The 27,724-nt window shown below is 40.4% G+C and overlaps 1 protein-coding gene and 6 non-coding genes across 7 annotated transcripts in view; 3 read left to right on the top strand and 4 right to left on the bottom strand.

Annotated features, from left to right (window-relative positions):
• Positions 1-27,724, bottom strand: part of LOC121527303 (cadherin-20-like) — a 43,604-nt gene that overhangs the window by 1,830 nt on the left and 14,050 nt on the right. The window contains exons 4-10 of the mRNA XM_041814211.1: positions 26,714-26,881; positions 25,095-25,282; positions 22,963-23,216; positions 15,999-16,135; positions 13,202-13,323; positions 12,678-12,795; positions 5,977-6,228 (exon numbers count right to left, since the gene is read on the bottom strand). Of these exons, the coding sequence (XP_041670145.1) occupies positions 5,977-6,228; positions 12,678-12,795; positions 13,202-13,323; positions 15,999-16,135; positions 22,963-23,216; positions 25,095-25,282; positions 26,714-26,881 (1,239 nt within the window). The remainder of the gene's footprint in view (positions 1-5,976; positions 6,229-12,677; positions 12,796-13,201; positions 13,324-15,998; positions 16,136-22,962; positions 23,217-25,094; positions 25,283-26,713; positions 26,882-27,724) is intronic.
• On the top strand, positions 2,641-2,712 carry trnae-uuc. Its single transcript has one exon. It is a non-coding gene; the product is annotated as a tRNA-Glu (tRNA).
• trnae-uuc lies at positions 4,527-4,598 on the top strand. Its single transcript has one exon. It is a non-coding gene; the product is annotated as a tRNA-Glu (tRNA).
• On the top strand, positions 7,847-7,918 carry trnae-uuc. The gene has a single exon. It is a non-coding gene; the product is annotated as a tRNA-Glu (tRNA).
• Positions 8,403-8,474, bottom strand: trnae-uuc. The gene has a single exon. It is a non-coding gene; the product is annotated as a tRNA-Glu (tRNA).
• Positions 9,966-10,037, bottom strand: trnae-uuc. Its single transcript has one exon. It is a non-coding gene; the product is annotated as a tRNA-Glu (tRNA).
• trnae-uuc lies at positions 10,484-10,555 on the bottom strand. The gene has a single exon. It is a non-coding gene; the product is annotated as a tRNA-Glu (tRNA).

The raw sequence follows: 27,724 nt of genomic DNA on the forward strand, positions 1-27,724 counted from the left end.
TAAGAGTGGTTATTATTCAGGTAAACATATGGTAATCAAAGATTAACTTTACAATGGACCATGAGTTTCCCAACCTCCATGGGCTCCTCATCTGGCTGGGTCCCAGAAAGCTCTCCCATTTATACCTTTTTTTTCTGTGGGTCCAGAATGCTTAGCTACACACCTGTTCCCAAACATTTCAGCCCTGGAGCCTCAAATTTATGCGGACAGAGCCTGGGGACCTTAACCTGACACGCCAGTTGGATTTGTTCAATACATCCATCTGGGAAATCTTCAATAGGAAATGTTTGGGAAAAGGCAGAGGATTTGAAAAAAACTCGGAGTGTGATTGGATGAACGTTCTGTCTGTCACATCTCTATGGGCAAATCAGAGCAACAAAACATGTGACGTAGCCGCTATTGAGCCGCGCGTGCACAGCTACCAAGGAATAACGCCAATCATGGCGACCATAGACATGTAATTACTCGACTTTTGTCGTTTTTGAAAAGAAAACAACTCACTGCTGTTCTTTGTTCTTCTTTTAACGAAGAAATGTCCTCAAGTTCTGATAAAACTGGTGCTTTAGCAGCATCCATGCTAAGCTCTTCCGCCATAATTGCACCGGCCTCTTGTTGCTGCTTATTAACGTCACGACTCGGCCGTGCCTGAAAGTACTGCCCCTTGTCGCTGATTGTCACTTTCTAACCGGGCCCAAACTGTTCAGATGGGAGCTTTGCAAGATGGATTCACCAGTGAGAAACAAGGAAACAGGTGTATCCATCTGCTTTGCAAGGTTATGGGGACCCCAATTTTGCCTTTTCCCAGAATCAGTACAGAAATATTTAGCAAAGAAAGCATTTTAAGCTTGCAGTAGAATGTGAAACTTTGACCAGGGGTGAGCCTCAGGGCAGCATGAAGACTTCACTGAAACCTCTGCAGCATTTTTCTCTGACCTTTGGGCAGAATATTTGAATACATACAAATCCAATGAAGATAGTATTGGCATAATTAACCTCATACAGGACTTATTTGCTTGCTGGGTGTTTGCCACAGTAGAATATTGAAGGAGAAGTTACTTTGAATAAAAAATGACTTAAACTGTATAAACTCCTGTCCTCTAATTGAACATCTAACAGTAAATTTTCTCAGCGTGAAAAAGCTCATAATGCAGGATTATTAGAAGCAGCCAGCTGAGGATTAAATATGAGTCTCTTTTCAGTGTCTTGGCTGGCATTCATTAGCAGCAGCTGCCCTGTAGCATCTCCCTGTCTTCTCCCTGGAGGCTGATATGGACGCTCTTTATCTCTCCCTGCAGACCTGTGAGTCTGAACAGAAAGACTCAGCGGGGTGAGTCACTCTGCTTCAACAAGAGGAAGCAGTAAATTCAGTTAAAACATCTTTGACTGTGATCTCATTGTTTGAAAAGACGTCTTAATTCTGATTTACCAGCAGGGGGTTGTTCTTAATTATGGTAATCTGTGTTGGCCGGGCAGATTTTCAAAAAGAATGGGGAGATAGATTAAATATCCAACTGAGAGATGGTTATTTATGCTTTTGAATTTTGCCTTTTCTCAGATTGTCAGTCTCAGGAGTAAATATCGCTGCTTTTTAAGCTGCATACATGCATCTTTTTTAATTCCTTTGTAAAATTTTGCTACTGAAGCAATGATATCATCTGTGTATTATTTGTGGATTATTGTAGCACCAAAATTACCTGATAAGTCCACAGGTATATTTTTGTGTACTCTGGACCAAGATAAAATGCTGCAGACAGCAGTACAGCAAGTCAAATCCCTGCAAAAATCTAAAAATATGAGACAGCTGCCCACTGATTCAGCTAATTCTCTCTTTATTTCTGTGCAACATCTGTTGTTAAATCAGGTGCTCATACATAACACGTTTGGTTCCAGTTGGCATCATTTCCTTTAAGCTGGAAATACAGTGGCAGGACCAAGAACTGGAATAAAATTGCATCACTGGGTAGCTTTGGACAGAGCAACTCAAGCTGTTCTCAGACAGACACGGTTCTGGTTCTGGCTCCAGTTCCGCTCTGGAGTCTAACAACCTTGGTGCTTTCTGGCGAACCAGCCCGTGTTCACACCAGTTTAAGCTGAACCAAAGCGGGTCCTGGTCCACTTTTGCACAATACTTTCATGTTGTCCCAGTATTCCTTCTTCAGTTTCTTGAGTTTATCAATTATTTGGTCTGGTGTTCAGGTGAACCCAGCTTTCGCCATCTCTTCCACAAGTTCAGCATATAACGTCCTCTTCCTTATACTACTCTCCAGCTTCACCTGGAATTCTGTCAATGCCCAGGTGTCTCTCCAGCAGACCTTTTTTTCTTTTTATTCTTGTCTTCACAACCTAGAATGTGATATGCCCACTGATGATGTCACGGTTCCCAAGAAAGAACCAACTATTTTTGGTTCCAGCTGACAACCAACTTTTCAGGTTCAGAACCAATTTTTTCCTGGTTTGAACGAGCCGGCCAGTTCAAATTAAGGTTCAGGAACTGGAACCGGCCTAACAGACACCCCAAGACACAAAAACACAATGGTCGCATGGACATAAGCCACTATGGCATAGCTATAGACTCTACTCAGAAAGATAAGCCAGACTTTGGCTCCATTATTCTCAAAAACACAAGTCACCAAACTCATGTCCCATATGGTCTAGCGGTTAGGATTCCTGGTTTTCACCCAGGCGGCCCGGGTTCAACTCCCGGTATGGGAATAAGCTCCCTGCTTTGTTTGTCTTATATAATCATGGTCTTGTCTCTGGGACAAATTCAACGCTCTCAGTGTTGTGTAGCTTCTGCTATCTCCTGCATATTGTCTACATTGCAAAAACACTTTGGGATATCTAATTGCACAGATGGATGAATTCCATAGCTTTTGCTACTTTTCAGTACTATCAACCAATAAAAACAGCAGAAATGAATTACTTTAAGTCATCTGCATTATTATTATTCATAAACATTATTTCCTGTCTGAGCTTATTGTGTTAGGACGATATTTAACACTAGTAATGATGAATTAATTATTTCTGCTCATGTTAGTGAACCAATATTGGGTAATTCATACCAAAAGATGCATCTCCTGCATACTGTCTAAACTGCATGCATCAACAAAACATTGCTAGCATCTTTACCACAGGTCCAATATTGTCGAGCATTTAGGATACTTGATTTCACCCAGGTGGCTTGGTTTGAACAGGAATTTCTCCTTTGTAGTTCTGTCTATCTAGCCTGCATGTCTTCTATCAGGATTAGTTATGCTAGAATCCAAGGCAAGTCAAGGCACCAAATCTTGGGTAACTTCTACCATGGATTGCACACTATCTGTATAACTACACAAATACATTTGGCAAACATATTTGTGCAGCTGAGAAGTCCCATATGGTCTAGCCACTAGACTCTAGTGGTTAGGATTCCTGGGTTTCACCCAGGTGGCCCAGGATTGACTACCGGTAAGGGAATAGAGGTTTCTCTTTGTGTTACACCCTCATGAACCAGAATCCCAGTCATCCAGTAACTTATACCAGAAAATGTACACCATCTCCTGTCTACTCTCCAATTGCACAAATGCATTGGCCAACATTAACAGTTGGTAATGTTCAATCTGGATTACTTTAAAGCTCTGATACTTTTCAAAACTATTAATTCAATGACAGAAATACTGTACAGTTTGAAATGACACTATCGAAAATTAACAAAGTATTGATGACCTTCTCTTGCATACGACCAAACCCACAAAAATTCGCTGTGTACGCAAAGTACGGAAACACACAGATGAAGCATCATGTCTTCTCCGTAGGGCTGGGTATTGCTAAGAACCTCACGATTCAATTCGATTTCGATTCTTTAGGTTGCGATTCAATTCGATATCGATTCGATATTGATTTAAATGCGTTGATGTTGATTCGGTAAGAAGTAGAAATACACAAATGACCTGTTGACAATTTTTAATAATTATTTTCATGCCCATGTGAACATATGCGGTAGGTCACCTCGCATTTTTTAGCAGTAAAACATCTGAAACTAAAAATCTGCACAATAATAACTTATTCGTGCACGTAAACTTTAAAAATATTTCTTTCCTCTTGGAAATTGTGATAAACCTCACATAACATGGTTATGGTTGGTTGTTGTTTGGTCGAGTGCGGCCTCTGTCCATACAATGCGAATCACATGCACAGTGACCCCCACTGGCCAGGAGGTGAGCCGATTCAGAGGATTTGCTGAATCGATATTGAATTGAGGGGGTAAATATTGCTATGCATCGATTAATCAATATTTTTACCCACCCCTACTTCTCTGAGATGGAGCTAAATGTGCTGCATTTCTTCAAACTGTGTGATCAAAACAGTGAGAAGATCCCCCCGTGATTCACTTTTTTCTTTTTAATTTCTGTGAATTACTTTGGGATCATCATGGCCTCAAATTAATCAGTGTTTAACTTGATATGAGGAATGACTTTTTCATCTAAAATTTTGAAAGCTTAAGCTTTTTTTCATAATCAACAATAATAGCAATCCTAACAGATGTGTCCCATATGGTCTAGCGGTTAGGATTCCTGGTTTTCACCCAGGCGGCCCGGGTTCAACTCCCGGTATGGGAATAGGCCTTACTCATTTGTATTAACCCTTGTCATGCAACGATCCATGCACGGTTGTTATGACACCAGAAACTCAATTTCCTTAAAACAATACCAGTGATAATCTACAAATTCTAATATGTTTCTAAACCAGAACACCAATAGTAGACTGCAAAGGCACCCACAACACACAATGAAGACATTGCGCTTTCTGAACGGAGGTATATCAAAGCTTTGGTACCTCTCAGGCCTGTCATACAACAAACCTAAATATGTATATTTTTTCACTTTACAGGGACTTCAATGAAAATGATGGTAATCCTAACCATCTAAACAACATTTTCAACATTCTATTCTTTAGATCCAAAAAATATAACCAAAATATACACAAAAGTGTGAGGAATGGATAAAACTGTGGCTCTAACTGCCAGCTATGATGGATAGCCTCTCCAGCTAACTACGCATCAAATGAAGCTTAGCGTTAGTTCATGCATGACACAGTAGTCATACACCAGCTGTGATCAGCTGACTGCCAGCTGATTCTAATTATCATGTCCCAGCTCCCACAGCCAATCACAGCTCTTTCTCTCAACACAAAGGTTTATTTAAATATGACATACTTCTCACTAATCCCTGCTTGCATTAATGCTGATCCACCACACTGCTGCTGCTGGGAAAGCTTAACCTCCTCCACCCCAGCCTCCTCCTTTATAGCATAAAGCTTGTTATGCCATCATATTCATAATGCTACTATGGAGTAATTACTTTTGAACTAACTTTATTGTATGATATAAAATGTATTTTTTTACCAGGTTTTCTCCCACTCATATCTTCATATATTGAACATGATCTCTGTTTGTTGACTTTTACTTGGATGAAAACTGCTACTACATTTCAAGCTTTAACAAAGGCTAAAGCTGTATTTTGACCACATAAACTGTAGAGAAGGGATTTAAGGAGGTACTGGGTTGTTTCCATGACAGAAACCCGGGGCTGAATAAGGTTCAGGGACTATACTGACTCTCTAAAATGTCTCTGCTCTTTGGGTAGTAAAAAGTACAGGGGCTTCAGGGTAAGAGCTTTCAGTGCCTACATTTTTTATTTTCCCCAGAATGGCACTCTGAAGACTTTTTCACATCCTGAAAGATTAATTTGTCTCATCCTAAACAATATTTCAACCTCTGTGGAAGAGCAAACAAAAACTAAGCTGGAGGAACTTTTTAATTATTTGAAAAAGTTGCACTCTGGGCTGTGAGATTTGGGTGCTTTTCAGGGAAATGTGGCTTTGATTTTAGTATTTTAATGTATAAAGAAGCTACTTATGTCTTTGGTACCTCTGAGGCAAACCCAGCCTTAGACGTGTAGTTTTAGCAATATTTTTAAAGAGTGAGTCATATCTCACCTAGCAGGACAAAGATGCAGGCGAGGATGGCGATGAGCGCTCCTCTGCTGAGGCTCGCAGGCAGACTGTACGCCTCTGCGTTACACGACAGGACGTTCCCCTCCTGGTCACAGCTGCACACTCGGATGGTCAGCGTGCTCGTGCTGGTCTGGACCGGCTGCTCACCGTCAGAGATGAAGATGGGCAGGTAGAAGACAGTTTGGTCCTGCTGGGACCAGCCTCCCCGCCGAGTCAGGATCCATGCTGTGTTGTCTGGAAAGAGATGAAATGTCAGGAAAAGGTGAGTTTAGGTCATATTGAATACCACTGCAGTATTTGAAATGAAGACATCTTCTTCAACAGACAAACTGTATAGAAAATAGTGAAGTGATAATTTATCATTTCCCTGTGATTATCGTAATAGAGTTATCAGATTGCCTGTGCCAGAAATCATTGTTGTAACTGATTTACTTCAAATATAGCACTTAAAAATAGTTTTCCCTTTTCACTGGAAATATTGAAAGCTTAGGCTTAAACAACAATAGCAGATCATTTTGTCAGGTCCCATATGGTCTAGTGGTTAGGATCCCTGGTTTTCACCCAGGTGGCCCTGTTCAACTCCCGGTATGCTATCTCTGGTGTATGCTCTACATTGCATAAGCATCTTTGAGGAAAAAAGCTTGCAAATTGTTCCCTTGTATGTATTTTTTTATTTAAATTAAACCCGGACAATTGGCTTATTTCCTCATGATGAACAGCACCTTCTGACTTTAAATTTTATAAAACCATTGAGCAGATGACCAGCAAATTTACGCCTGCCTTTGAGATTTATCAGTACAACCCATATGGTCTAGCGGTTAGGATTTCTGGTTTTCAACCCAGCAGTCTGGGATTAGGGACTTATTTGTTTGTCATCACACCCATTTCACACCTGATAGTCCGGGGGACTCGGTCCGTTTTGGAACAGAAATGGCAACATTGTTGCACTTTGGTTTGGTTTGCATTCACACTGCTCTCTTTGGTCAAGCAGACCAAACCGTCTGAACACCTATAACCTCTGCCCGCTAGGGGCGCTGTCGCCACAAACAAACGGCGACAAAGAAGAAAAGAAGGCGTAGAAGAAGACGAAACTCCTTCCGCCGGTCTTTTCTTCCCTATAAACAATGAAGAAACACAGAATTTACACTGTCTTGTGGTTTCTGCTCTTGCATTTGCAAGAGCAATGCATTTCGGCATTATGAGCAGCCGGCAAGGTGGTGAGCTGTTCAGCATATCGTCCTTTACACGAGACGAATAAATCAGCACGGACTACGACGCGTTGCCATGGATACCCAGACGCCAAGAAAGGGACCGACATGTATTTGAGCGTATTAAATCACATACAAATCCGTATGTCATAACGGTTTATGCCTCATCCTGCCTTTGGTTCACAAGTAGGTCTGCTTTGCGTTCACACCACCAACGAACCGCACCAGGGTTCGTTAGGGAGCGGACCGAGACCCCTGTTGCAAGCGGTCCAGAGTCCACTTGTTTAGTCCGCAGGTTCAGTTCGTTTGAGCGTTCACACCACTCGAAACGAACCGGACTATCCGGGAAAACGGTCCAAAGTTCGGTTAAAGCGGACCAAACAGCTCTGGTGTGAAGGCACCCTTAGACTCCTTAACTCTGAATACTATAAAACAAACATGAACCCTGTACTCTCAACTCTTCTATAAATGCTGTACAACAGAGGAAACGGAGATAAGAATCCAGATAAAACTGAGCTATGATAATCATAAAATACTTTCTTACATGTTATTATATGCAAAAGGTCTAAAAATATGTTCTTAATTCACTTTCTTCACAGCAAATTCCAAGGAGATATTGATAGGATTTGGAGGGGTATAGGTAGTCCCATATGGTCTAGCGGTTAGGATTCCTGGTTTTCACCCAGGCGGCCCGGGTTCAACTCCCGGTATGGGAAACCTGCTTTCCCCTTGATAATGTGGTTCTCTTTGACAATTGTATTGCATTCAGTTTCAACTCCAATAATGGGAATGGTGTCTGAAATGAATGATGTCTTCCTGACAGTAATTGCATGACCAATTCTCTCTAACAGTTATGAACATAGCTCAGAATCAAGCCTGCAAGAGACACAGGTACACAGACAGTAATGACTGTCAACATGTGCACATTTACCCATTGAATTGAGGTCTCTGTGTATTGACATTAATTGTACTAGTCTAAAGGAATCAGATGAAGCTGATAAGAGTCTGTAATTTATATTAAAAAATGCTTTTTGGATTTATGTTGGGTTCAAGAGAGAATATGTTTCAACCTTTACCTTTATACTGAGGATTGTCCATGAAATTACTGTCTGGAACCTTCAAACACCATTATGGGAGTTGAACCTGAATGCAAGCCATCTGCCAGTGATTACCACATCATAAAGAAGGAGACATGGCCTATTCCCATACCGGGAGTTGAACCCAGGCCGCCTGGGTGAAAACCAGGAATCCTAACCGCTAGACCATATGGGACTGTATGAGCATATAATCCTGATTAACCACAGCATTTTTTTGTTTTAATAGTTTAAAGGGGCTATATTTAAGATTTCTGCTTTCACACTTCCCATTTTTGAATATATATTGGTGTGCACTTTATCCCAATGTGAAGAACAAGGCCCTTTATTTCTTCCATGTTTGCCTGTATAAGCCTGTTGAGTCATTCATCTGTAAAGAACTCGGGCCGAATTTTCCGCGAAATCTCAACGGATGTGACGTCAGGTGCTACATAGTATGCACACCCCTGCTCTGTTTATACCTGGCTACGGTGTGTAGAATAGAAAGAAACGGCAATGGAGAAGGCTGCTTCCGTGACTAAACGACCGGCTAGCACAACCCAAACATCCACACAAACTCAGCGTAAACATAAAAACCAAGATAGTTTTATCTGCTGAAGCCCATCAAGCTAGATGAGAGCTTGACCAATGCAGGGGGAAATTGAGGGTAAATATTGGTGGAGCATATGAGAAATGGAGAGAGGATCACTCCGTGCTTAAGATAAATACCGATCCAGAGAATGCCGTCTTTCTGTAGAAAAGGCAGGGCATGACTTCGGACCATGAAATACAATGTAGTGCTTTCTGTTCTATAATACGTATGATAAACTATGTTAGCTTTCTTATGAATATGCTATCCAAACAACACTAACCTCACATTGCTCATGTAGTGTTTTATTTTGTTACTTCACTTACCTCCTCTGTATACATGGTGCCAGTAAATCACCTTGGTCTGCGTGTGTATCAGCTGATAAACTGGAGGCTCATTCATGGACAAGCTACACAATACTGTTGTTTGCCTAATGGCCGGTGGTGTAGCTACACATTTTTTCTAAAAGTTACATATAGCCTCTTTAAGTATATTTTATGTTTTTAGATTTTTAAAGGTTGTTACTGTCAAGTGTTTTACTTTAATTCTTTTAATTCTATGTACAGCACATTGAAAGTGCAGATCTGAGTTCTTATCAATACCACTATCGATACTTTCTATAGTTTGGTAGAAAGACAAAATAAGGGCAAATATTCAAACTACAAGTGGTCTTAACTGAGTAGTGCTTGAGCTAAAAAGCTATGATTCTGCCTGTCACATCTACTGTATATCCCTTAAAATATAAATGCATATTCACACTGAATTTATTGAAGTTTCTCATCAGAAATTAAATTTTCCCATTTTTATGTTACATTTGAACACTTCATGACATATTGAATATAGTCGTCTAATTTACTGAGGTTACCTGAACACATCATATTTTCCATCTTCAGCTCGTAAAGTTTGCTAATTAACTAAAATTTTGCCAATTCCAATGCGGATTTCTACTGGATTAATATTGTTAACAAACTTCCTCAAAGTTTTGGAGAACTTTTCAACATTTATTTAATTACTGTCACATTATTCCCATTGTTGGAGCTGAAACTGAATGCAAGACAATTGTCAATGAGAACCACATTGTAAAGAAGGGGGAGATTAATGTTCCCATACCGGGAGTTGAACCCGGGCCGCCTGGGTGAAAACCAGGAATCCTAACCGCTAGACCATATGGGACTACTCATGTCTCCCGAAATAGCATCAATATCTCGTTTGAATTTGCTGTTAAAAAAGTAAGTTATATTTTTAGACCTTTTGCATATATAATAACATGTAATAAAGTATTTTATGATAATTGAAACTAGGATTTAATTTATTTTTTCATTTCTGTGATTTTAGTTCATTGTAAATTACGTCTCATGGCCCACCCACAAATAAATGGACGAGAGCTCAGTCTAGTCCATAAAGTAGTCCTATGTGTTTCTCTATCCAAATATAAAGTCTGTCGCTGCCTTTGCCACTCAACTGATTGTCTTCATAGTTCAGTATTGTGTTATCTTCCACAGCAGATACTGTGAGTCAAAGTTGAAAGTTCAGTGTTCATGTTTATTTTATGGTATTTAGTGGGCCTAAGTATCAGAGTCCAAGAGGTGATGTGTTATAATGAACAACAAGTAAATTCATTCCCATACCGGGAGTTGAACCCGGGCCGCCTGGGTGAAAACCAGGAATCCTAACCGCTAGACCATATGGGAGGTGGCTGCTGTCATCCTGATTGTTGTTTATATTGATAAAGTAAAGCGAATTCTCTGGTGCATTTCAATTATGTCAGAAAACCGAAGATTTTCGTGTTAAGGTTTTCCTTTAGTAATCGATGAATACTATCAACAAACTACAATCAGATGGAAATCTTCTCTTTAGTTTCATTGCACAATTTAAACTATAAAAGAGATCCAGGAATCCTAACCCCTAGACCATATGGGAATTCTGTTCCCAATCAGCCCAATGTTACTACAAATCCTAGCAATATTTTGTGTGAATTTGATATGAAAAAAAGTTTAAAAAAAAAAAAAAAAAAAAAAAAAATATATATATATATATATATATATATATATAATATATTAACCTTTTTCTATACTTGCAACTGCCAAGTCACTCACTGCAGTGAACGGTGGAAGTTCTGGTGTAATGATTAGGCTGCCATATGTTTTAGGGGATGATTAAGGTAACAAAACTGAGTTATTCTACTCTCACAAATGTCAGCGATGCTGTCAAATAAAGAAACGCACCTTAAGGGCACTCAGGAACAGAGAGGCTTCAAAAACAGACTGAAGGCGGCATTTCTCCATACACAGGCAGTGATCTTAAAGCAGACAAAAGTCTTAATGACTACCTGGCTGTCCATGTGAATACTTCTTTCTTTAGTTTTTCAATACAAAGTCAAAATATGCTCATCAGACTGAACATAGAGGCATTCATGGGTACGCTTTCTGTTTTAAACATTGTTTTAAACCATGAACTGAAGAAAGAATTGGACAAACCCTGTATGACGTCAGCCGTCTGCTTACAATAGGCAGACTCAAACAGCTCTTGAAGCCAATCCGTGGCAGCTACCATATTAAAATCATGGTCACAACCAAACTACAAAAAAACTCACCCCCCATACAGTCTGAGCACATGAAGACATGTTTGGTTTTTTTGAACCAGGCTGTAAGCCAGTTTATTTCTGGTGTAAAAAACGGCTTTTTAACAGGTGTTCAGATGGGACTTCTGGTATTCCTGCAGCCAGCCTCAAATGGACACTTGCAATTGCAATTTTTTTGCACTTCTGCATTGGCTTCATTTTTCAGGACCGGAGGTTGCCACCCGTTTTAAAGGAGACATTATGCAAAAATCACTTTTTCAGGCTTTTCTAACAAAAATATATGTCCCTGGCCTGTCCACAATCCCCTCAAGTACCAGAAAAATCCATCCCCTCTCCCCCACTGTTTCTCCACCTTTCAGAAAATCTGTGCTGAAATAAGCCGTTCTCAGATTTTAACCCTAGTGACCTCATATAGGGAGTAGGCACCCACCCCAGGTTTCGTCGGCTCTCCTCCACTTGGAGGAAAGTTCCACCCTCCTCTATTGACCCTCTCAGCCACCAGCTGAGATGCTGGATAGCTCAGTGGATTACCCTGCTGATTACGGTCTGGGAAGTGGATGGTTCAAGTCCCAGTCAGGTCCTAAACTTCAGAGTGTCTTAAAAGTGTCTGTGACATCAGGAGTACCACATCCATGTCCCAAGAGGGTTGTGGTCAGGGGCAGAGTCAGACAGCTCATCAACATTTGAAGCCACAGAAACGGGTCATTCTAAGAAGGGCTGAAACAGATGGGTTTTTAGACATGCCAAAGTCCTATACTGGAGTGTTTTTTTTAGCAACAAACTTCCCAGGCATCTTTTAGGGACCTCTGAGACCAATATAAACTTGGGTAAAATATGTCCCCTTTAAACAGTTACTGTGTTTGTTATCTTAGTATCTTGGTATACTCAGTACAATTTATGTTTAACCTTTAAGACTATATACGGATATTTAACACTGACATTTTGAAGCTTACTGTGTATTAAACGCGCACTCCCAGTGCAACCATGGGGATTTCACTGACAACATTAGCACTAGTAAGTAAAATGGCCCTTTAGGTTCAGTAAACCTGGGCCATTGCAATTTTGTTGCATTGTTGACTTGTACATCTGGATTTAATTACTATAATTCAGTGGTGTACTTCCGCCTTCTCAAGGTTCCATTTCCTATAGCTCAGCTCTTTGAACACCACTTCTCTGCTCTCTGTAGAGCAGCTGGACAGCTCAGAAACACTAACAGTACATGTTGTATTCACCTTGGTTGTCTCTCAGGGTGAAGTTGGGGTTGTTTGCCGCCTCTGGAGCCAGGCTGTAGTAGAAGTGTTGTCCACCCAGCGGCTCGTCTGGATCAACCGCTGTGACTGTCTGGATCAGCTGGATGACATCAACACACTGAGTTAGACTGACTCATAGGAAATCCTGACTGGCATGCAATGAGATTTGTAGCTACAGTTTTTATGTTTATATCACACTTGCCTCCATTTTTACAGAAGTCTTTAATTCAATCCTTAAAAAATCTTTATGTATTGTTACATTTCGCTGGATATGTCAGGTCTAGTACAATTACTTCCTTAAATGATGTCAGTGCTTAAAAATGCATCACAGATTTGAATGAAGTATCATTATTTATATGTGCCATTTTTATTTACAAGTAGCTAAGTAGCCTCTGAAGTTTTGCAAGAGAAAAAAACTTTTAAAATGCACATCTCATCACTTGTAAACTCCTTCACACTCTAGACTCTGATATTTAGTCATGTCAGACATTTTCAAGCCTCCGTACCTGCCCTGCCTTGGCGTTCTCACACACATAAGCCTCCAGGTAGTGCATCAGCGAGGGAGGATTATCGTTGACATCCAGGACCCTTACGGCTACCGACACGCTGCCCACCTTGGTAGGGTCGTCTGCAGGAACAGAGAGAGAGAGGAGGTCAAAGGCAGAGCGATGCATCAGTGGACTCTGATAAATGACTCAGAGGATCCTGCTGAGCTCGGTTTGTGCCTCTCTTAATCTTCAGCTCATTTAGAGCGAGCCGGCGGCACATTAGAGCTCCTCACGCTCACATTACGATTCTATTATTCTCCATTAACAAGCACACATTTGCATTTCTTAACCAGCTGTGTAATAGGCCATGGAAACGTAATTAGAGAGTGGTAACTACTTTCTCACGTTTCATCACATGATCGATCGATCATTGAGGTGACTTTGGCTCTGGAGGTCGGAGCCCCGAGTTACTGTGTGAGTGTTATGTAAATGTGTGAGAGTGTGAGGGTTAGAGATGAGCACTTAGACTGAACTCTGCTGTCTTTCTTCAGTTGGTATTAAAGCACATATATGAGCTAAGACTTTCTCCTTACTTGACCATTTGATCAGATGTATTTTGTATTCCTCCACGTTGTTTAGATCTCTCTCCTCTTTCCTTGCCCTCTCTTCTTTGATTAGCCTCTGTGTGAAAGCGTACTTCATTAGACATTAATTTAATTGTGTTTGTGAACCAAACAGAGACACGGCCAGACAAACAGCAGAGGGAGGAGGCTGAAGGTGACTTTCAGAGCCACCAGCTGTACTCAAATCTGCAGGGTTTCTCTGCTCCATGTTATGTAACTCAGCAGGAGATGTGTCCAAAATCACCGCTTCTGTATTTCTGAAAATATGTTCACCCATCTGTTTGACTGTCTGGGATTTTTGTCTCCTTGAATCTCATTTTGTTGAGTCACATTCTTTTTAACTTTAAAGCTCCTCTGATGGACTTTGGGTTTGTGCAGAATCTGACGCCCCCTTCTGGACACAGGGATACCCCTAACTCTATTTCAGATACTTCTCCTAAACACTGGTTTTATTTATTCTCCACAAATAAAACCAGATTAATCACTGATTGTGGATCTTTACTATAAACGTATAAATAAAAAGGTATAATAATAACCAGATAAAACCCCTAACAGGAGCTTTTAGATTTTTTTTAGACTGACTGAAAAGTGCCCCACATTAGTTTGGATTTTTGGAGTGGAAGCTATTTTTGTAGTCTATATTTGCATTGTGAAGTTGTAATTTCCAGTTTGCTGATTTCTCAATCAAATGGAGCCAAAAATATGTATTTTATGATTTTTTTAATAAAGTATTTTCTATGTATAAAGATAAAATTGTAATAAATATTTGATAGTGTGAGATGAGTGTCATACATTTATATCATTAGTCTCATAGCATAATTGCCTTAGCCATTTTTGGGGCAAATTGTAAAATCTGCCTAACTCTACTCTTCTAATGCTGCTGATCCACTCTGCCTTATTGCCTATATCCTCAGCCAATCAGAGGGTTTGTTACAGTCCATAACAACTATCACCTATGTCATCTCATAACTACTATTTATTATAATAGTCAATTTTATACCCAGCCAGCATGTCCTTGTGGGCCCCTCATTGGTTATATGTGTGCTAAAGTATGGGTCCCAAGTGCGTTTGTCAATGGTGGCACCACCTGTGATTGCCCATGTGAACTGCAAGAGTGGATCAGCCCTTAAGAGACCCATATAGGCCCCATCTCTAGAGATCCAAGACAGATGCTACTTGTAGTAAACATGGGCAATTGCAAGGATCTCTGCCGTGGCTTCACTAAAGTGTGCTGAAAGGGACAATAAAGTATGCAATCAATGCGATAAAGCCAAATAAATGGACTTTAATTAATCATGATTAATGCTGACAGCCCTAAACATTCCCAAAACATTGCATCTTCCCAAAAAGTTTTGCTGGCCAGATGAAATCTGCTCACTGCTGAGCCAACACCCCTGGTGTTAAACATATCATGTCATATCATAAAGCATGAGCCCATAGTGCAGGGGTGTCCAAACTATGGCCCGGGGGCCAAATGTGGCCCATGGCCCTTTCTTGGTCTACAGCAAATTCTAGAACATGAAACTTATGCTTGACAGTTTTGTGTTACCTTGGAAGCACGTCCGGGATGGTAACACTAAACTGTATTTGTTTGTCAATAAGAAAACAAAAAAATATATAGTTTGTGAAGAGATGGTATGAATTAATTTGGATTAGTTTATTTTTTAGGTCCAGCACTAGGCAGTGCTCCTGTGCTTATTCTGTAAACAAACATTTTGACATGACAATTTATTGATGCGACATTAGCTGAGACAAAACTGTAAATTCTCTGGTACATGTGGCGTCATTCTCATTCTGAGAATGAGCAGATCCAGTGATAGCCAGGGCCAACCAGGGCTACCCTGAAATCTGATAGGCCTTCTTAAAATTGTTAAAAAGGATTGACTGGTTGTTAGCCTTTAATTAACCATTAAGGTTTATCCAATCACTTAGCACATCTTTACCTAAATTAGACTGGATTTTCTGACTTCAGTATCATAAAGGTGAGGTATATGAAAGTAGCGCCGCCATCCTTATAACTTTCAGTATGTGGCCCGGAGTGGAAAAACACATTACCAATCTGTACCAAAGATTTGAGAATAATAAAACAAATGCTCGAGAATAAATGAAAAAAAGAGATTATTTTCACACATTTTTTTGTCTGATTTTCTGAAGTGATTTTGTGCAGGAAAGGCTGTTAGTGTGAGACATACTCATCTCCATGGCGAGGACGGTGATATTGTGCCAACCGAGCTCCTCTCGATCCAGTGAACGCACCGTCATCAGCGACCCTGAGGTGATATCGATGTAGAAGAACTTGTCGGGGTCACTGGACCTCTCGATGGAATACCTGCACATATAAGAAATATCTGTTACCTCAACTGATTTTAGGATCTTGTACACACTATCCTGTCTGTGCGGTGTGTATTTGTGAGTTTGTGATAAGGCGCGTAAGCCTGGCAGCGTCTGAAGGCACACCAAGAGGAAGATAAGACTTCATCAGAGTATCTCCATCCTCTGCCAAAAGACGATGGGGACATTCAGACCTGCAGCGCGACGCGCTGGCTCGTGTGATGCCACCGCGGGCTGCTTTCCAAAACACTCCTCAGAGAGACACACAGCAGCTAGACACACAAACAGACAGGAAAGAGGAGGCTCAGAATCTTCTGGGCTCTGCTCTCACCTGAAGAAGCACATGTCATCAGATAAAATCACTTTATAAGAGGATGAAAAGAGCTAAAGCTTCGAGTGTCTACATCAGTCTTTAAAAACTGGCTTAAAAACATCAAAAGCTGAATTTCACTGGCGTTTCTTTGAAAATTGTGAGTTTCTTCTCCGGTTTTAAAGACTGAAAAGGAAACAAAATACTCGTTCATTATCTTCTGAAGCCAAACAAATTACTTTTTGTCCTTCTTGAATTTCGAAAAATATTTTTCACACAAATTGTGGCCAAATGTTTTCAAATTCAAGTAATTTCCCAAGAAACTGATGATACTTAATTCATCTTGAATGTTCAGTCTGGACAAATATCACAGCACGAGGCAAATCACTTGATTGTGGGCAGAAAATCTGGTAATGAAATGAAAAATAGGGTCATGTTCTAGTGTTTTGAGTCTATTTAAAGTTTTTTAATGACAAAAGAGTATGCACAAAAACTATCCGGAGCAATTTTCACTAGTGTCACTCATGATCAAGTGAAACTTTTCATGAGAAATCATGTAATTTCAAGTAAGGAACTGAAGGAACTGAATAAATATCAAAGCAATCCCTGCATCCCTGCTTAATAAAGGACTTTTATTACATCAGACTGCCTCGGACTTTCAGTTCTGACTGCCACCTATACTATGGACTCTTATTGCTAAGTAAACAGGCAAGTCATTGCTCCCCTTTTTTTGCAAATTTTTTTTTTGTCCATTTCCTGAAGAGCACCTGATTCTCACGACACAGTGTTGGATACTTTGACCCCATGTAGCATTCACCCATCCCCTTTTTTCTACGACAGTCTGGACAATGACAGGAAAATGAACACATTTCTTGTGTGTACGGAGATAATCTGTAAATTCTATGCATGATAGGAATCATTTTTGATGTTTTTTTAAACCTATTTGAGATATTTCAATGACAAAAAAGTTGGCACAAAACTATCAAGAACATTTTTCCATTGCTTCATCCAGAAGGCTAAGCAAGTCAGCACCGATATCCCTCTCCCCAGTGTAATGGTAGCCAGGAATACTGATCAACTAGTGACTGGACCTTCCAGACACAGGTGTCTTTATACTACAATCACCTGAGACACATTCATTGCACTCAGATGATCCACATTTCGCTAATTGGGAGTCTACAAACACCAACTAGCTGGACCTCTGTTGAATGAGGACAGTCACTTTGAAGGAGGTGAATATTTAGGAGATATTTACAAGCTGAACTGACTTTGAAGGACTAATAAACACAAAAATGGCAGTGTTAATTATATAATAGAAGCAAACCCATGTATCACAGTGATGTAGCAGTATGTTAACAATGTAGTTTGGAACATGTGTCAGCAGGAAACAGTCACAGTCAGCACAGGGTCTCTTAATATCACAGAGGAGGGGCTGCTGTTTGAGGGTGAATGTGTCAGAGAGTAGGTGAACAGCTGTGTGGGATGTGAGTTTTTGTGTGTCTGACACTCCTGTGTTAAAGCAGAGAGACGGACACACTGAAGGCTGTTGTTATCTGTCATCTGATGTTGCTGGGGCTGCAGATTCGGGCCTCACTGAGTCATCCTCCAATCATTCGTCAGCTTTCTGCTCCGTCTGCTGTAACGCCGCTCAGCCTACAAACAGGATTTTATAAAATATCTCCACCTGATTCAGAGCCAGAGTTTAGCAGCAGCTGGGAGGATTAGGCAGCGCTGATTCCAGCTCTCTTCAGGAAGGAGAGAGTTGCCGGTTAATTTTCATTACGGGGGTCTTTGAGAGTTTAAAGATGACGTTTCTCACTTTTCACTTAAACTCTAGACATTTAAAGGACTATTGCACACGTAGCACAAAACAGGAGACTGTCCTTTACAGCTGCAGGTGTCTCCAGAGATTGTGATGGTTTCTGGGTTAGCATCACTACAACACAATGGTACAAATTTTATAAACACTTGAGATGAACACAAGTCTGCACCTCGCGGTAAATGTTCCAGACCTGCTGCATTCACACATCGACTCACATGGATTTTTACCCAACGGCTAGCTGGAAAAAGACCAATCAAAGTCAAGGAAAATGGTCTCAGAGGATTGCCTGTAACATTTAAAGATATTAACAGATGATGACAGTGAGAAAGACCTCGCACATGACTGTAGTGGTGGAGAGCAAACCAGCATATCACACTAACAGATTCAGTCACCAACAACCAGAGAACTGACTCTTAAAACTGGAGGTCGCACCAGATCTCTCACATCCAAACTTGACCTTGGAGTTACTAACATGGCAAATAAAGCAAAGTGGTGTTTCTTTGTTTTAACTGGTGTAATGATGTAATGTTATATTGCAAGAACACAGCAAAAGTGGTGTGTAAGTGGAGTATATTTCACGGCTAAACATTTCAGTGTTGATTTTTTACACCCAAAGTCTTAACTCCATCAATTGAAAATCAATATCAATTGATAATTTTTAAGCTGGGTCACTACAATCTCAAATCTGGGGGGCAGAGTTTTTCCATCATCCCTTTGGGCAGAGTTTTAGCGTTTTAGGCCCCGTTCACACAGAGACGAATTCATGAGTATACGCAAAAGTTTTAGTCAGTGTTTCATCCACACAGAAACGGCTCATTGGGAGGCCGTCACCGCTACTTTTTGAAACCGGGTCCCAGAGTGAACAATTCTGTAAATGCTTACTGTTTCATCTCCATTTTTCTTGAAAACGATTACATCACACATAGCATAGCCCACTTGCGTGTGTCGAACCAAAACAACAATGGTGAATTGCAGTTTTTTTCGTGCTGCAGAAGCTACTAAGCTTATTATGTCAGGAAATGTGGATATTTCCTGAAACAATCCCGTATTTACAGAAAACTTTTTCAAATTGAAACTGAAATATATCATTTTTGTCTCCATGTGGACAAGGCCTTAGATGTTTCTATTTGTATTCATGTGTTAAATGTTTTAAGATGTGTTTAGATGTCTGTTGTACAGTGGTCACTGCTGGAATTCCTTTGCTTTTGTTTCTGATGGGTTATTGTTGGTTTTGATATTAAACACACCTGCACCCTGAGTGAAGTTATCTAGTAAGTTAGTGACAACCTGCCTACGAAAGAGTATGCTCTATGACATTAGATGGTGTGCAGGTCATTAACATAGGGCAGTGATCATCAACTGGCAGCCCGGGGGCCACATCAGGCCCCCAAAATCTTCCTATCTGGCCCAAGAACATTATCAAATTCAGAACATCTGCAGAGGAAAAAATATGTTGTGGTATATCGGATATCTTTTTTTTAATTAACCCCCCCAAAACAACTCCTGAAATGTTGAAACACTTCAATTAGGAATGACTTTCTATTTCATCAGTTTTTCAGAAATTTCAGAAATCCACCTGTCAGCCATTACTAGCAAATATAATGCATGTTACAAGTATTTATCTGTCCATTCTAGATAAAAACTGCAGTGTCAACCTTTGGTCTTCAGGCATTTTAGGAGTTCAATTTTTCTGCTTGGGTTTTTCAAATATCACTGCACGGCATATTAGCAAACCCAGTGATGGGAAACATGACAGCCCCAGAAATAATCAGGTAAAATATCTCAACCGCCCCCCTGTGGCTGGCTGCGATACAAGGACTGATCTCACTGTTAGAGTAAAAATTACGTACATTCAAAAGAAAATGAATATACAGTATTATAACAAAAATGTGTTAATTAAGCCATTCAAAAAAAATAAACTTTTATTTGAGAGTTTGGCCTCCAAAGTGCCTGTATGGGACAAAGTTGGCCCTTATACAAATGTAGTTGATGACCCCTGACATAGGGTACTATATCCTATCTCTGCACTTGTAATTCTACTCCATCTTACATCTAGGTGTACAATGCCAACCTTCAGTAAGAGTGATAAGTGCATTGCACTGCGTCAATAATCAAAATTGTAAATAATTTAAATTTAAACCCTAAGACAACCGAAAGTACACAATATTGGGTTAAAAGTAGGGCTGTCAAAAGATTAAACTTTTAATTGCAATTAATTACAGGATTTCTGTAGTTAATCATGATTAATCGTACTCTATTCATCACATTTGTAAATTAAACTATTTTGCATTTACAACTGTTTTTGTGTCATTTTGGATTTTTCAACTGCCTTAAACTATGGGTAATTGACTTGCTGTTTGAATAGTTGAAGAGTATGATATAAACTTAAACTTAACTAAACTTAACCACGGAAGAAAGAACTTGTTATGGATTGAAAAGTAAATAAGAAGCCAGTAAAAAGGTAAAGATTTGACATCACAAGATGTATAAGACTTCTAACTTGTCCGCTGAGTTGTCTGTGAGTTTTTTTAAAGTGAAAGGACACATTAAGGAGTAGTGGTTGACTTATTTTCACATCAGAGAGATGCTTCAAAGGCTTAACCAAAATGTGCTGAAAGGGACAATAGAACAAACAATTAATGAAGATTAATTAAAATAAAGTACAGTATAGTATCACTGTATCAACATTACACCAAAACAGGACACAAATGATAGCAGACCAACCCCTTACAGGCAAACAAACACCCTGTGCAGTGGGTGCTGCTTTCTTTATTACTGCATGAAATGATAATCTCCTGACTCAGATGCTCTGAGCTGAGCTCTGCTTCAGAGATGGTCCCAGTGGGTAAGAACATGCAATGTTGGTCAGAGCAAACCCATTATGCAGATAGACACAAGGCACTGAGGGAATTATAGGTCAGCCCCAAATCAGATTATGACCTTGTGGCCTATGACAGACAACCACATTTTTTGCATATATGCAACAGGTTTACATTTAAATTTGCTCAAAATTAGTTAAAAACTCCCAACAGAATGCTTACATTCCTAGAAGTATGTTTTCCCTGGTTAAGAAAACACTTTAAGTGTCTTTTTCAAGGTCAAAAATTCCCACAATGCAGCAGAAAAGTACTGTCCAAAGCATGTGGCCTGCTTATTCTGCAAAAAAATGCCATTACACAACGATTTTTCTTTTGGACAAACTATAATCATCCAACACTTTATCTGTCAGAGATGGTAAAATAATGAGGATCCATAAGAGTTCCTGCTCAATACTGACCGTAAACAATGGAGAAATGAGGAGATTCAGCACATGAATAAACTGCTGAGTGTCCATGCAGACAGAGGAGTCAACAATCACACTCAGGAGCAGTCACCTTGTCATTTCCATCCATTTCTCCTGGTCGTCTTTCAGCCCTGATCAAGGTAGTAAAAACAGACAGGCTTGGACGTGGTGAAGCCCATGCAGGGCGCACTCATTGATTCCTTCACATGATTAATGTGCTAATTAAAGGCTTTATGTCTAATTAGTTTATGAGAGGTGCAGTCTGGACAGTAAACCCAGCACGAAACATCTGTTCTGTCAGAGCACAAAAACATCCTCCAGGATAATTGAGAGAAGTCCACGGCTCCTGGTCTCTGGGTGCAGACTGGATGTTAAAATGTGTCAGGTTTGTTTTTAACATTATTATGTTTGTTTTACTCTTCCTCGTCTTCATCAGTGTCACATAAACCACTATAGGGCTCTCAAACACACGCTGGTACATGAAACCTGCTAGAGATGTTGTGATGCTGCCATCTGCTGGCTTCAAGGCTGCATTACAACCATAAAGAGGCACACCACAAAGGTAGGTTCTTACTTACTGTAGACTTTACATTTCAGCCAAATATAAATCTCTAAGCATGATTTATGCATGCAATTAAATGTGCAATACTAATGATATAACATATCATTCCCCCAGCATGCATTGGGGGAAATCCAGTAGAAGTGGCTCAAGTGCCTTAAAAGATGATTAAAACAATAATCTATGTGATTTTTGTGATTATGTGTTGTATTTGTGTTGTTTTCACTGATTTTGTTTAAAAAAATACCAACTTATACTGCACATTAGCTCTTTTTTACAAAGAAATGAATGCTTTTTTAATTGAACGTGCCATTTTTAATTGAATCAGAGGCCTATATTTACTTGCGCATGTGCAGATGTTCATTAATATGACAAATTTTAAAAGTAAACTCTACTTATCTAAGAGTTAAAAGTTTTAAAAATGCCTCTTTGTGCTGTATTTCCAAATTTTAATGGCTATTCAGTTATGTAGTTTACAAAGAAATTTTGTTTTATGAGCTGCTTAAGGACAGAAGCATGATAACTGCCTATACTTTTGTCCTCATGCTTTTTTACCAAGATTTGTTTCCCTCAACTCACTAAATTAGATCAACTTAAAGATGAAACAGGCTTTAGTAGAGATTTTCATATTAGCACGATACCAATAGCTTTGTTTTAAGGTTTTTAAATATAAGAAAATTATTTCAAACTTGTAGAAAATAAAGAAATGTGACTTTTATTGATTAGTGCCCATATGGTAGACTTAGACTATATGGAAACCAAATGTGATTTAGGAAAGCAGGTTTTCTAAGTAAAGGACGGATTACTGTGACGCCACATGAGGTCAGGACAGCGCTTGTCATCGTCCTCACCTCACAGTGTTGTTGGCTGCGTCCGGGTCCCTCGCTGACACCGTCTTCACCACCGTCCCGATCTCTGCGTCCTCTGGCAGCTCGATGAGGTACGCCGGCGAGTCAAACAGCGGGGGCTCATCCACGTCCTCCACGCTCACATGTACGATGGTGACGTCCTTGAAGGGCCCACGGTGTCGAAACGCCGGGTCCACGTGGGTGTTGGCGCCCTCCACTTTCAGAGTGTAGCTGGGTTTACTCTCAAAGTTCAGCGGCTGAAGGAGAAAACAAAAAAAAGCCTCAATACGAATGTCACGCCTTTCATGGTGACTGAACTTTTAGAGCAGTTTATATACAAATGACAAAAAGGTGCAAATATAAAAGTGCTAACAGTTTGATTTCTTAGAAATTGTTCTTTTAAGACAGACCTGATTGTGTAGCAGTTTGATCTTCAGAAAGAAGCTTCTGCAGTGCTATGTTAAAATGTGTAAGATGAAAAAGTCTGTCTTTGCAATCTAGGTACTTTAAAATTTTGTCTATTTTGAGGTCACCAAGGAGGGCACTTTGTCAATGTTTGACAACCTAAAGGGCAATCAAAGAGTAATTTGACAAATCGCTCTTTTTCAAAATCTGGGTACAACAAAGAGAAAATGCCAAATTTGTCTATAAAGAAGCCACCAAACAGGGTACCTTGTCAAATTTTGTCCACTAACAGGACAATCTAGGGGGTGGTTTTGTCAAATTTTGTGCATTTAATGGCACAAAAGAGGGCACTTTGTGAAATGTGTCCACTAAGAGGGCTAGAATGAGAGCACATTGTCTAATTTATCCATTAAAAAGACACCAATTAGGATACTTTGTCTTATCTTATCCACTTGGAGGGCACAAAAGATTGCCCTTTGTCAATTCGTCTATTAACAGTTCCTTTGAGGGCAACTAAGAAGGCAATTTGTCAACTGTTGTCCAGTTAGAGGGCAATCTGTCAAATTCTTCCATTTAAAGGGGCTAGCTGGGGGGCACTTTGTGAAATTTGTCCACTGTCAGGGCTCCTAAAAGGGCACTCATTCCTACTATGTCCATTTTTAGGGCGCCTAAGAGGACACTTTGCCAAATGTGTCCACTTTGAAGGCTCCAAAAAGGGCACGTTCCAAAATGTGTCCGCTTTGAGGGCTACTTATAGAGAACTTTATCAAGTTTGTCTTCTTTAGTGGCTCCTTAGAGGGCATTTTGTCAAATTTGTCCATTTTCAGGACTCTGAGGAGGACACTTTATCAAATGTGTCCACTTTGAAGGCTCCTAAGAGGGCACTTTTTCCTCTAATGTCCACTTTCAGGGTGCCTAAGAGGATTTTTTTTCAAATTTCTCCACTTTGAAGGTTCCTTAGAAGGCACTTTGTAAAATTTTGTGTCTACTTTAAAAGCCTCCTTAGAGGCTACTTTTCAAATATGTCTACTTTCAGGGCACCTAAGAGGTCGCTTTTGTGAAACGTGCCCACTTAGTAGACCATTTTGTCAAATTCATCCATTAAGAGAGCACTAAAGATGGCACCATTTGCAGGCCACCAATGAGGCTATCTTTTTACATTTTGTCCATTATCAGGTCACTAAAAGGTCATTTTTTTCTAATTTGTCCTCTTTTGGGGGCACCAGAGAGTGCACTTGGTCAAATTTTTTGCATTTTAAAGGACACTAAAGAAGGCATTTAAACAAATTTGTCCACTCAGAAGGCAATCCAGATGGCAATTTGTGTGATTAGGCCCACTTAGATGGCAATCTGTCACCACCCTGAAGTTGACTCAGCTCATTTTACAGAGTCGCTGACATTTGTGTTAGTAGGCTAGTTGTATTTTGTGACCTTTTCTTTACTTCCATGGCTCCATAGATTGTAATTATCAACTTAAAAGTATAGTCTAATGTCTATACTGGCATGTTGACATCCACTGGTGTTAGTGATGTCATAGTCATGTGTATGCAAAGGTCTATAGGCTCACAAACACAATCATAACGCTGTGAGCCTTCTGTAATGTAAACAGGCATGTGTAATAAAGACTTAAGGACTGAGAAATAGGATATAGGAAATAGGATAAATCAGTTTCCTCTACCTTGTAACACAGGTGTAAACTCATTTCTGTTCGCTGTCTGTCTGCTGTCTACCTTTTTCACTGTGATGATCCCGAACATGTTGGTGGGGTCGGTGCTGATGTCAAACGTGTCCCTCCCGTCACCGTCAATGATGCTGTACCTCATCTCAGCGTTGACCCCAATGTCCCGGTCCTTTGCCCATATCCGCCCCACCACTGAGCCCACAGGGGCCGTCTCGGGGATGCTCATCTGATACAACCCTGCAGACATAAACACAGACAGTGATCATCCTGGTGTGCCTTTCTCTTTCTTTCTTTGTCCTCTAGAGGGAGCCAAACTTCTTCCATCTCCTCTGAAAACCTCAGACAGCTCAGAATAAATGGGTCCATAAACGCCTCACAATTGGGTTACATATAGTCTCATGGGTCAGCTTCAATTTCATCTACCGTTTAACCTCAAAGAAGAGGTGACAGCTGCCCAATTTGTGGTGCTCCCTGCAGTCCAAAGTGAAATGCCGGCACATTGTGCTTGACAGAGGGGAATCCCTGAAGCTCTTCACAACCGATCAAAGTTCTGCCGAAGTGATGGCGCTAATTGGTGCGGGGACTGGTGATGGAGGCGAGCGGGTGGTGACGGGTGTTTTTCTTTGTCTAGTGAGGGAGAGTTGACCACGGACAGCTAGACAAACCCTGACCCCAGGAGGACGGTAATGAGAGGAGCAGGAACGGGGATAATCAAAGAGACAGCGAGGGGCGACTGGTGGCCAAAGGAGGGAGGGAGGAGGGGGAGGCCAGGGGGGTAAATGTCCAGAGACTGGTGGTCAGACGTGATCAGAGGGAGAAGGGCAGAGGGGCTAACAGCTTGGAGGCCTGAGAGAACTGAGGTGGAGTCACACATACAAACGTGGTGAACTCTCCTGGTGTTAGTCTGGTGGTGTCACGATGAATATGTAAGCTGCTGCTCCATGTTTCATTTCAGACACACCGCTCTGCAGACCCACATGTAGCTGAAACACACCGACAACTCTGACCACAAGTTAAACAGCAAACAGAGCAATGTGTTTGATATTCAAGCCAAATTCTGGGTAATTTAAAGGCTTCAACTCCTGGTTACAACTCCATAACTACATGATTAGATGGTTCTTGACCTCATAGACTGGTATTTTTAAAGCACACTAAAGAAATAAAAAATTGGAAGCATGGACTACAGAACAGGGCAGTGAATTTAGAGGGCAATCTGGAGGGTATTTTGTCAAATTTTGTCAACTGTCAGGGCAACAAAGAGGGCACTTTGTAAAATTTGACCACTTTGAAGGCACTGGGAGGTCACTTGGTCCATTTTTTTTTCTAATTTGAAGGCACTGAAGAGTGCACATTATAAAATGTGTCCACTTTGGGGGCACCATAGAGGAACTTTCAAATTTTGGTCACTACAAAATGACCAAAAAGAAACATGCAAAATGAAAATGAATGGACAAAGAAAGACATCACAGTGCAGCTAAAGGAGATTCACTATGACAGCAGAGGGCAAGTGATGCTGTTAAAGTAGAACACAAATTATCCTTTTCATCAGTAAAAGTATCAGGAGGGATTAGAGGAGGTGATGTAGGATCAGACCGAGCAGGGAGGTAAAGTAAGTCATGAAAAACTGTGAGAATAAAGAGACAGAGAGCGGTAAAGTCCATGTCTTACTCTGGTCAAACATGGGTGGGTTGTCATTGATGTCGCTGAGCGTGATGTTGACCGTGGTGGTGCCAGCAAGCCCCCCCAGCTGGCCACCCATGTCCTTGGCCTGGATGACCACAGTGTAGTTCTCTCTGGTCTCCCTGTCCATGTCTGCCAGTGACACCCGGACCACACCTGAGGATGACACAGAGAGGGCAAAGAGAGAGGCAGGAGATGAGGGAAAGGTCAGACACAGAGAGCTGGTGACACAGATTAGGGCCATGTGTCCGAGCGATGGCGTCCTGGAATGTCAACCCCATCAATGGGCTAAAAAAGAGGCTGCCTGAGTGTTTCGTAATAACATTTCTCTTTCTTATTCTCTGTTGAGGAAAAGCTGCAACTGACTAAATGTGCATAGGGTAAGATACAGAACTGGTCCCTGTTTAAGCTGATAAAACCTGGCATTAAAGTGAAGAAAAAGTATTAAAAATCTGTGAATTTTTGAGTATCATTGGTAAGTTTGCTTAACAATTGGCTTTTGTACTTTCTAAATGTGTTTCTGTAAATGTTTTGGATATTTCTGTGGGAATTTGTGTCCATTCATTCTGTAGAGTATTTATGAGGACAGGCACTAATCCATATTGTGTATCTCTTAATCTTTAAAACAGGCCCAGTGCATTGCATTTTTTTGGTTACATTTCCTGGTTAAAATAGCCAAATTTCTGCTGGTAAACTTTGAAATGATGTAAATAGTTAAGATGGTTTGATGTGTTTCCATTTAAAACACAAGATGGGTCTATGTTCACTGTTTAACGTAAAATAACTGTCCTTAAACTCAAGGAAAATGAATAAAAATGTGTGAGTTTGCATGCCTGAATAAAGAAAGATTTGCAATCTAAGACAAAACTTGCACCCTCCGTTTCCTCTTCCTATTGTCTGGATGCCATCCTCACACTATTATAAACAATACATTATGACCACAAGAGACAGACAGTTTTGCCAGAAGCAGCAGAATCAAACCAAGGTCAGGAGATGTAT

The sequence above is a fragment of the Cheilinus undulatus genome, linkage group 19 (assembly GCF_018320785.1).
Source record: "Cheilinus undulatus linkage group 19, ASM1832078v1, whole genome shotgun sequence".
Classification (NCBI taxonomy): Eukaryota; Metazoa; Chordata; class Actinopteri; order Labriformes; family Labridae; genus Cheilinus; species Cheilinus undulatus.